This window comes from Neodiprion virginianus, chromosome 3, assembly GCF_021901495.1.
Source record: "Neodiprion virginianus isolate iyNeoVirg1 chromosome 3, iyNeoVirg1.1, whole genome shotgun sequence".
In the NCBI taxonomy this organism is placed as follows: Eukaryota; Metazoa; Arthropoda; class Insecta; order Hymenoptera; family Diprionidae; genus Neodiprion; species Neodiprion virginianus.
In genome coordinates this window covers 9,893,649-9,905,450 of record NC_060879.1, presented here as the reverse complement: position 1 = coordinate 9,905,450, position 11,802 = coordinate 9,893,649, and the positions used below count along the sequence as shown (strand labels likewise).

The 11,802-nt window shown below is 41.3% G+C and overlaps 1 protein-coding gene across 1 annotated transcript; it reads left to right on the top strand.

The window, feature by feature from the left end:
* Positions 1 to 10,573: 10,573 nt before the first annotated feature.
* On the top strand, positions 10,574 to 11,464 carry LOC124299510 (uncharacterized). Its single transcript, XM_046752765.1, has one exon. It carries the CDS (start codon positions 10,574 to 10,576, stop codon positions 11,462 to 11,464), a length of 891 nt encoding a protein of 296 aa, XP_046608721.1.
* Positions 11,465 to 11,802: the final 338 nt, after the last annotated feature.

Here is an 11,802-nt window from a genome sequence, read left to right as displayed (position 1 = left end):
TAGTGGCGGTAGCTTCATCGGCGGTAGAAAACGAATTTAAAGCAACATCAGGTTCCGGGATTCGGGAGAGTGCGTCCGGCACGTGATTCAAGGCGCCTTTACGGTATACGGTAGTGAAATCATAGCCAAGTAATACTAGTGACCATCTAGCTAATCGACCGGTAGGATTCTTTCGCTTGTGAAGCCATTGGAGGCTGCTATGGTCGGTCACGACCGTGAAATGGTACCCTTCGATATACGGGCGGAATTTTCCGATTGCCCAGATAACGGCGAGGCATTCTAGTTCGGTAGCAGAGTACTTCCTTTCGGCATCCGATAGGGTTCTGCTCGCGTATGCGATCACGTGCTCTCCGTCTTGGTCGGTTTGAGTTAGAACGGCGCCTAGTCCGCAATTACTAGCATCAGTTTGTACAACGAAAGGAATTTTAGGGTTAGTGGTCGAGTGATTGAGGTAGATGACAAAATTGGTTTACTTTAACACAGAAAAATTATTTATTATAAAACACTTGATTAAATTACAAAGAAAATAAATGGCGTAATGTAATATTTGAATACGCGCTGGCAGAGTTGATGAGCGCGGGTGACTGTTGAGTGTGCACGTCAGTCACCCTTGAGTGTCAGAGAGAGTCCCCGAGTCTGTCCTTGCGCTGTGTCCGTGCATCGGTTTTCTGCCGAGGAAACAGTTGGGAAGTAGGTGGATGGAAGGGATTTCTTGTCTGTGATAGGACGAAAAGGTACAAAGGAGATGACATGCAGAAAAAATGGGGAAAACCCAGTAATTAGGAAAACGTGCCTAAACTGCGCATGCACGATCAAGTCATAAAACTTGGATCTGCGTGCGGGCGGTCGAGTTGTAAAAACTCGAGACGCGCGGCGGCGTCGGTTGTAAAGGCGAGAGTACAGTGTATTGAGAGAAAAAAAACGAGAATACATTTAAGTACCTAGGAGTTCATAATTGCGGTGCAATAATTCAGGATTAGGAGAAATATGGATTTTTAAATGCATTTGGGATTTTTGGGATTTGTCACGTCCGGTTGTAATTTTCTGTTTAATTTTGTGAGGCGAAGCCGCCACAGAATATTAAAATCGGGGCACGATAGCGTCGGAGCGGTAGTTAATCGGTTTTTAATTTCTTCAAAAGCGAGAGATTGCGATTCAGCCCAAGTCCATAATTGGGTTTTTCGCAAAAGCCGCGTCAGTGGTTCGGTTATCGAGGCAAGATTTGGAATAAACCTTCGGTACCAAGAAGCCATTCCTAAAAATCGACGTAGTTGTTTTACTGTATGTGGAACCGGATAATTTACAACGGGAGCTATCTTGTCTGGATCTATTTGTAACCCATATTCGTTAACTAGAAAGCCGAGATATTCAACTTCAGAGCAACAAAATTCACATTTATCAGGGTTGACCGTGAGGTTCGCGTGTCGGATAGTTCGTAAAACGCATCGTAACCACTCGAGGTGTTCGTCAAATGTTTTTGTGGCGATGATAATGTCGTCCAGATAGGCGAAAGCGTATGGGTCCATGTCTGGTCCAATTAAGCGATCTAACAACCGTTGGAACGTAGCCGGTGCTCCGGTTAATCCGTACGGCATTCGCGTAAAGTGAAAAAGTCCTTTACCGGGAACAATGAAAGCAGTTACCTCGCGACTCGCTTGAGTTAAAGGAATTTGAAAATATGCCTGACTTAGGTCGATAGTCGAAATATACCGGGCGGATCGGAGTTTGTCCAGAATGCTGTCCATTCGCGGTAGCGGATACGCGTCCTTTTTGGATGCCTGATTTACTTGCCGGAAGTCAATGCAAAAACGGTAGGAGCCATTTGGTTTTTTAACCATTACAATCGGACTTGCCCATTCGCTATGCGAGGGTTCGATAATTCCGTTAGCGAGCATTTTATCAACCTCCTCATCGATAGCTTCTTGTATCTTCGGCGATACTCGATACGCTCGTTGCCTAATCGCGGGATGGTCACCTACGTCTATGTGGTGGGTGGCCAAATTAGTCGCACCTATTTTATCGGACGCTGGAGCTATCTCTGTTTTTAATAAATCCCGTAATTTGACGGTCTGCTCGTCGTTCAGAGCTACAATTCCGTTACATTGGGTATCGGGAGTAAATCGGGAGTGTGTTTGAAATTTATAAGTTACGGGAGAATTATACTTGAATGACCAGTTAGGTTCTGTGAAATCTACTATTATATCAAATGTGTGAATGAAATCTAGACCTATTATGCAATCAAAGCTAAGGGAAGGTATAACGCGAACGTGAATATCGCGGGTAGTTCCTTCCAATTCTATCGGCACGATTATTTCACCCGTGACGTCAGCCTTTCGGCCAGCGGCCGTTACGACTGCTCCGCTATGAGATTTTTGAATTAGAAAACCTCTCGATTCGATCAATGCCGAAGTTTTCAAATTTACAAAGGTTCGTGATGAACCGCAATCAAACAAGGCCGTTACACGTAAATCGCATATTTTGAGAATCAGAAACAACAGTGGTTTCCCGTGAAGCGGGTAGACTGGACTGCAGAAGTCAGTTTGTTCAATAGGTGGACCGGTAGTAGTATTAATAATGTCGGTAGTATTAATAATTTCGGTAGCATCAATATTTTCGGTAGTATTATCAATTTCGGTAGCATCAATAATTTCGGTAGTGTTATTAATTTCGGTAGTATTATTGATTTCGGTAGTATTATTAATTTCGGTAGCTAAAGAACAAGGTCTGACAATTTGTTCGAGCGAGGTTTTGGGCTCTATTGTGAGTCTGGGTTCCGAGGTTGCCCTTGCGCGCGGTTCCCGTGGTAGTTTTCCGCACACCGGGTACATGTGGCTCGGGTATATCCTGTCAATCCGCACGTGAAGCAGAATTTTGTGCGCGGCGCGGTGCACTGTCTCTGATGATGACCAGGTTGCTGGCAATTGTAACACACAAATCTGGAGCTTGTGCGTGCAGTTATTTGTTTGATAGACGGTAGAAACGGATTGGAACCGGTAGATGGAGCGGTAGAAGTTACAGGCGAGTTAACGTTATTCGGATTTTCATTTTGACGGTAATGATTCCGGTGGCCGGTATTATTCCTAGGTGGTCGTTGGTTATAACGCGGGTCAGGTCTAGGATCCGGGGGTCTTCTATTGATGTTCGGGTTTGATCGATTTTCTCGAATAGGTGTTCTATACGCAGCATTAACATCATCGTTTGGTTCGTCCTCTAGATGTAAGTTGGCTAACGCGAATCGCGATTGACGAGAGTTAGCGCGTGTTCCGCGATATGCTAGTTCCGGTAGCAGTGAGTTTTCGGGAATCGGTGGTACGTGATATCTGTTACTAGCCGCAAAACTCGTCTCTAATTGTCGGGCGATATCCTCTAAATCATCCAGATCTTCGAGCTCTCTTCTTCTTATCAATACTTGAAAACGCGGTAGCAGGTTTCGATAGGCATAATCCATCTCCTCGTCGTGTGAGAATCTGGGATTTAATCGATTAAAATACGAACGCATATATGTGAGGTAATCAACGACTGGCTCGTTTTCGCCTTGCGTACGGTTACGGATCTCTTCACGCAATGTGAATTGTAAATTCGGATCGCCGAACCTATAACGCCAAGCGCGTTCAAAATCGGAGAAATCGTGTTATTGAGGTCGTTTGTTTCGGAACCAGTATAAAGCTACTCCAGAGAGGAAAAACGGGAGACTGTTAAGAATATCATTATCGCGTAAATTAAACAAAGTTCTTCCCTCCTCTATTCGCGTTAAGAAAGCTTCGGAATCTTCATTACGCGTTCCTGCAAATCTTAGATTCCATTTTCGCATAGCCTCGTGTGCGGCGAGCGTATTTGGGGTGTTATTATTGAAACGCGGCGTGTTATGATGGAACGAGGGAGCTTCGCGACGCGGTGTAAAACTAGGCGGTATCGGGAGGTATTCTCGCGCAGTGTCTATATTTTGCGTTCGGTGTTCCAAAGAACCTCTAACATCGATAGCCGGAGCGCTGTTTTGGTTCGACAATGAATCATGCATATTACCGGAAGAAGTATTATTTAACGACACATGACTTTCCGTGTTTATTCTGACTTCACGCGTCGATTGTGGGCTTTGCCTCTCGTCCGTCGGTATTTGTAAAGACGAGGGGCCGGCTTCGGCACCAAGCATCGTTTTATCGGGAGTCGCGGGATCAGTCATTTCTCCGCGAAAAATTCGGTAGAATCGGATTAAACGATCTCGTAAAGTCGGTAAAGTTCCTTCTGCTCATAATGCACGCTGTCTTAGCTCGTGACGTAATTCCGCTGCAGTTAACGAATATATCCACGCGTCCTTTACAGACGGCAACGAAGGCATGTATTGTTGTTTACTATTTACAAAACTGCTTGTAACGAACACGGATGATCCTGAGTGTCAATACGCGGTCACGAACAATAAACACGGTCTCGCTCGTGAGTTGTCAACAACTATTGCGGGCGAATAAAAAAAACTGTTTGCGCCGCGCGCTGCTCTCCGCGAACAATGCGTCGGCTAGAAGTAAGACTCGCGGGGGATTATACCGTCGTTGGAATAATATCTTTAATCCGGGACGTTCCGTCCGCTAAATATTTAAATATTTGGGGTCGATTGGTCACTCAATATCAACTGTTTCTCCAGATCTTTTTGAATCTTTAGGTTAGTAACTGACTGAATAAAAGCGGGAAAAGGTTTCTTTTGTTAATGATAATTTCTCTCTTTCACTCTCTCTCTCTCTTATTCTCTCTCAAGTTTTTAATTGAATTATTAACTGAAATTTTTCTGTAGCTGGCCTTTTGTGGCCCCACGTTGGGCGCCAATTTGTAACGTCAAGTCTTTTCTGCCCCTCGTCGAGCACTAATTTGTAACGCTAAATTTTGTTACTTTCGGATGAGGACTTACCGTTGACACTTTGGCGCGATTCTCTACTTATCCGCAACATCAAACTATAATAAAATAATTACGTTGGGCGCCAGACGCGTTAGCGTCAATTTTCAAACAATAATGTAAATCAATAAAGTTAACACAAAACCGTACAAAAGAGATAAATAGAGAACCCGTTGTATGGCTGGCTAGGCACAGGTACGATCGCGTACATCCCGGTAGAGTGGCGGAGTTCAAGGCAGCTAGCAGTAATTCCAGAATTAAAGAAAATAACCAAATAAAGAATAAACTCCAGTTAAAAGGGAAATGAATAAGTCAATCGATCATATATTGTCGAGAAGGTTACATAAGTGAGACAGGCAAATAAGATGGTATCGATAGCGGTAGTAAATAAAATAAATAATCGTTGTTCACAAAAATATCGGTAGAATAGCAGTAAACGGTAGCTTCAACACGAGAGACGGTAGTTAACAGAGAAAAATAGACGTAGGCCGAGAGATGCGATATAATGCAAGAGTTGACTTAAAACTACACGTCACTGGGCGACGTGATCTTACCCAGGTTGCAAACGACGCTACGAAAATTATTATTCTGTTAATTAGAACGAGAGAGCTTTACTGCGATCGGTAGAAAACAACGTAACGGTAGTTCGGTAGATGATACGTCAAATTTACCATAAATTATAACCAAGATGAGAGATTGACATTTAGTAACAATTTACCAAGTCGGCAAACGATCGACTAGGTAGCCTTCGGTAGAATTATTCATACGGTAGATTCGATAATTTACAATCATTACATAATTGAGGAATCAAATAGTGAATTCCTAAATGTAACTTTTGAGAGAATACCAAAATACAAAGTTATGAGAGTGAGAGAATTTTGGAGAATTTACCAAATAGAGAAATATACAAAAATACACCGCAATACAAAAGAATAAGTGACAGAACTTAATTTAACAAAATACAGGCAAATAAATAACAGGCAGAGATAGTATAAAATTGTCAATAATAATAAGGAAAAAATGTGGTAATCTATAAGGGTGATTCTACGCTCGCTTGTACCCCAAGGAACTCGATTTACGATACAATAGGTACAAAAATAAATAAAAATATAATAAGCAATAACGGAAATAAAATATAAAACACACTACTATTACAAGAAGAGTATGGAATAAAATATGAAGCCAATAGGGCTCAAAATACGATAGAAAATACGGAAGCAAAATAATAGAGATTCACAAATAATTAGGAAAGTCATAGATACAAGAGATAATTATTTGGCAGTTACGAGGTCGCTCAGATACGAAAATAATGAATTACTGAAATCATGCAGTCACACGGAAGTCGTGGACCATGATTCACACAAAATGGCATCACACGATGCAATCAAGAAACAATAAATATAATATTAATGACCGGAATCATGCAGCCACACGGCGGCTTACAGCAACTTTAACCGTGGACCATGATTCACGCAAAATCGATAAATATTACGAGAAAGAATAGAAATTGTGAGCAACTTCGTAACAGTACAATTCAAAGGCAGAAGCCTTACCTTAACGGTCGATCTCAGGCACACAAACTGATTCTAAGTTAAATTATACTATAGAATAACAAAACTGGGAAGGAAAGGAAAAGAGAAGGAAAAGAATTTGGAAGGATAAAGGTACTCGGTAGGATAGACGGTAGAACGATAGCGGTAGGATAGACGGTAGAACGGTAGCTTAAAACGGTAGAGAGGTCGGGAGAGTAATTGGAAAATTGAAGCTGTTCCTCAACAGGTCGAGCGTAGAATAGCAGGTCGTAGTTCAGCTCGCCGATCTCGCGGTTGTCGTGAGGTGATTCTTCTTCTTTGATTGGTCGCTTGACCCCCACCGCAAATAGGCCATCCCCCTGTGGCGAATATCGGTTACTGCGTGGTCGTACGTTTTCCAAAAATTACCGCTAGATGTTGTGCAATGTGCTGCTCGCGATTTCGTCGTTGACACCAACTCGTACGGTTTCATAGTCGCTCCAGTTTGCAGTCCAGGCTGCCTATCCTCGGGGACTTCTTTGACAGAGGCACACACAGGGTGCCTCTCGGTCAAAGTTAGCGGGTGGAGAGTGACGCCTCATTGTTCACCTCCACCGGCTTTTGTACAGGCAGTAGCTAGCTGCCTGTACCTGAGGCCGTGCAGTCAGACGGTTGGCCAAACCGTGGACCACGACCCACACAATCGGTCCTCGTCGATAGGGAGGCGGCTAGTTCCTCTTTGAAGAACGATGCCCCCGGCCGCCGGGAGGATTTTTATCTCCCTGTTCACCGGCAGTCGAGGTGATACGGAAGGTTCGGATGGATGCTACCCCAGGTGTATATAAAGGTGCACCAAGGTAGCCAGTGTAGTCTGGTGAGACCGTCAGTAGGCGAAGTCGTCGAGAGCTGCAAACGGTAGATAGTGGTCCCTTGTTGATCGGGATCGTAGTCGTCCAAGTACCTTGTTAGCTGGCGCCTAAGCGCGAAATAAAGAATTTACAGAAAAGAATTAGTTAAAAGTAGATATTGCCTATTTTGTATCGAGTTCGTTTGGAGTATCCTGCTGAGGACGCGTAAATTAAAAATAATAACGGTTGTGTGCCCTTGTGACGGGCGATTCTGAAACGCCACGTTACAGTATATCACGATGTTTATTGTCAAACGTGTTGTGTACACGTATGCCATTATTGCGAACGGTTGAGTTCACCGCAATGCAGGTCGAGTATTGCATATCGTTAATTGAAAGTATTTTATAACTGATACAACACGGGGGTTGCTGTGTCCGAAGTGTTGTCAGCGCGTGAGGTATATGATGGTGCATGTTCATCGATTACCTCGCTGACGGTGGTTTGTGATGGTGGTACTGAATATCTATCATATTCATTATAGATCGTATCGTCAGTGTGTCGATGGGGTGCATGATGACCAGATTCGGAGTGTGAATATGATACGTTCGGAATTCGTTGGTGATGAACAGCTTCCATCGTGTTTGATTCACGACGAATCTGTGGTGCAGCGGGTAGCCGGTCGCTTTGAGAACCAGTTAACATGCGCATCTCGTATTCGTTAATTAACGTGAATATTTTAGATTTAATTTCCACTTGGTATCGCGGTGGAAATGTCTCCACCGTTTCCGCCATCGTGGTAAAGAATTTTAATAAGTTGGAGCTGTTTTCTTTAGGTTTCTTTTGTTTGGTGCTTAAGTAATCTGACAGCACACTCGCAACCTCAATTGCTGGATTTTTGTCTGGTTGAACGGTCGTCTTATTTCTATTCCGCAAACCTGGTGTAGACATTGGACGATGCGATACCATGCCTGGAAAGTGAAATCGTTACGTTTGGAATAAAAAAACGGATCTACCAAGGTGGTCAGAGGTGGTTTGGCCTATTTGATGTAGATGATGCCAGAATAAATAAAAAATTCTTTTGATTCCTTTCAATAGTAATAACGCATTGTTCAAGTTTTATGAATTCAAAATAACTCAACTACGAATGAGTGAAATTCAGAACTTTGTTGTTGAATGTTGATCAAGATTTACCGCCATCTGAATACATGTAGTATTTTCAAAAGTTTCATAACTTTCAAACAAGCTTCATTAATTTCTTGATCATTTATGATAAACACATTAATTGGATTGATTTTATTAACCGAATAATTCTTACTTTTGGGTATGAAGCACTTTATGGTGTTATTAGATCAAAATTTTCTATCAAAGTGACTTAATTACACGAACAATCTCATGTCGCGGGGTCTACACTTTCTTAATCCCTTTGCTGTCAAGCAAAAAGGAACATTTTCTGCAAAAAATGATTTCAGATTTGTATTTAGTGCCCTCAAAACCGTGAGATGACATTATAATAGTCTGGACATGTATTTTTCAATATGCACATACGAGTACAATGCGTCATGAAGCAAAACTGGCACTACTTTTTTTTACACATATATGTGTCACTGACAGTGGAAGAGTCAGGGAGCCCACACGTTTCTCCCTCTCCGAAACATGTCAATAATCAAAAATGGTTTTCAAAGTCAACTTTTTGTCCAAATGTTTTTTTTTTTGTGTATGTGTGACGAAAAATGTATAAAGCCTAGGACGAACATTATTTTCAACGAAGTCATTGTTCCTCATGAGATATGAAATCTACCCAGACGGTGGGAATTATTCAGATTGTCGCATTTATCCGAAACGGTAGAAAATAGTTTTTCAGCACTCTAACCTCAAAATCGCAACTTTGTCGCGATTTCTTGGCTTTCGTGATGAAAAATTATGCTCAAAACTCGTATCGATAAGGTTGTTTGACTCGCGTGTTACAGCACTCGCCTTCGGCTCGTGCCGTAAACCTTACGTCTCGTCAAAAAACCTTATCCATACTCGTTTAGAAATGTACTATTGTTGCATCAGATATTTTCACGTGCAAAAAGCAAAAAAATGGAAGAGATTCAAATTATAGGTTCGATTTTTAGTTACTGTAAAAAAAATCCTTACTTTGGTCGTTAAGAAGATTTAACACATCGTTATCGTCTGCATTATTGTCATTATTGTCCTCAATAGACAAAGATGGGGAATTATCCTCTGGGGTAGTGGTTCGTGACTCTGAAGATAAACCATTCGGCTCTTCAAAATTTGAATGTGTTCTTCTGTCCACCATATATGAAGCTAAAAAACTCATCTGTTTTTCATATTTCCAAGGCCTAATCTTAATTGCAGCTTGTCCACTTTTAGTTTTTCGTACGTTCATTGCCTTTCGATATGCATCACGCAACTTACGCCACGTATCCTTGCAATCTTCCACTGAAAAACATTGTAAAAGATTGTAGTTTCGACGATAGTTTGAGACTAACATTACAGGTAGAGTGAGAGAAAGACTGTTCGGAGAACTAAGTACCTTTAGATTTATGACGTATAGGTTTAGGCTAGCGAATAGTGAACGGAAAAACTTCGTATGGACGCAGGGGTTCATAAAAATATTTAGAAGGTGCATTTTTATACATAAGGGACGAAAAAGCGAAAGCCTAAAGATAAGGAGGAACCCTAGTAAAAGTTGGTTAGAAATGTAAAAAAAAATTGTCGTGAAAGGTGTTGAATCTCAAAATCAGTACTGGATATTGTAGTCTATGCGCGATACTAGGTGTATGTGAAAAAAAAATGTATTTACTGCGATGAAAATTAAGACGCTAGGAATGTTTCAGAGACTTTTCTTTTTGCTTCACATGCAAATAATCCGCACTGCAAATTACTCCATTAAATCTTAACAATTTTAAAAACCTTTTACCTGTCGAGAAATGTTATTACGTTTTGTCTACCGACGTATAAAATAGAATTGAAGATCCGGCTGACTAATTGATTTCTTTCACATAGAATTGACAATACATAAATAATGAGAAAGGATTCATTGATTTTACCAATTATATTTCAATAATAAAATTATTTCTGCTTTATCCTCAGTTCGATCGAATGAATCGCTTTTTATTTGACAGCACAGGTTACTGAACTGATTATTCTATACCAATTGCAATTTGTTCAATCGGAAAAAAACTCGTTTGGCCATATTTGATCATCATGTTTGGCTCAGTCAGTTCACTATCAGTTGTCTCAACAGAGCTCTGCTCTCTGACTAGGATGCATAAACATGTAGACTGTTATTGTTTGATTCTAGATTTTTGGCAACAGGAGATTACATGAGGAGTATAGCGTTTAATTACCGCTTGGGAGACACAACGGTCCGAGAAATTATTCACGAGACATGTGACGTGATTTGGAGAAGGCTTTCTCCGCAAGTTTTACCGGTACCCACGACGGAGATGTGGAAATCGATAGAGAATATGTTCTTTACCAGATGGAACTTCCCAAATTGCATCGGGGCTCTGGACGGGAAACACGTCACTATAGAAGCGCCTAGCAATACCGGCTCGTTGTATTTCAACTATAAAAAAACATTTAGTGTAGTGCTCATGGCACTCGTAGATGCAAACTACCGCTTCATTGCTGTGGACGTTGGGGCTTATGGAAAGAATAGCGATGGACGAATTTTTGGGAAGAGTGCATTTGGAGAAGCCCTGGAAAATGGAACGTTGTGCCTGCCGCCAGACAAACCCCTGCCTGGAAATGATGTACCATTGCCACACGTGATCGTTGGAGATGAGGCTTTCCCACTCAAAAGAAATATCATGCGACCATACCCAAGTTCACAATTGGCGAATGACGAATCAAAAAAAATATTTAATTACAGACTTTCACGTGCTCATAGAATTTCCGAGAATGTTTTCGGAATTTCAACTCAAAAATTTCGAATTTACCAACGAAGAATAAAACTAAGTCCAGAGCACGTGGATAGTGTTATATTAGCAACGTGTTGCCTACACAACTTTTTGATGAACGATGACCCTCCGATTCGTCAAAGTGTACATGACTCTGGCGCTTACACTTTGAATCCTATGGGAAACATCGGAGGGAATGCGACTGCCGAGGCAATAGCGGTCAGAGATAAGTTCAAAGATTACTTTAATTCTGCTGCAGGCTCAGTCGATTGGCAAATCGAAATGGTTCGACGTGGAATCAAAAATGTTTAACGTAATCTTGAATGTACATAACTTTTTTTGAAAAAAATTCCAGTCACTGAATATTTTTAAATTGTTCGCTCTTTCCCTTCAATAATACTCTAACGAACATTGTCCACGAAATTATACTTCTGAACCGTTCGCCTTCACTTGCATGTGGAATTTTATTCGGAAAAAAATCCAAATCATAGGACATACCGCTATTGGTGCAAAGCGTCTTTTCGAATCTGAGAACCTGCGGTGAAGACGTAATAAAGGTATCTGATGGATTTACCTCAAATTTTAACTGCACATTTTTAGGTAGCATCATAATTTGTAAATTTTTTATTAATTTAAGTTTTATAACTATC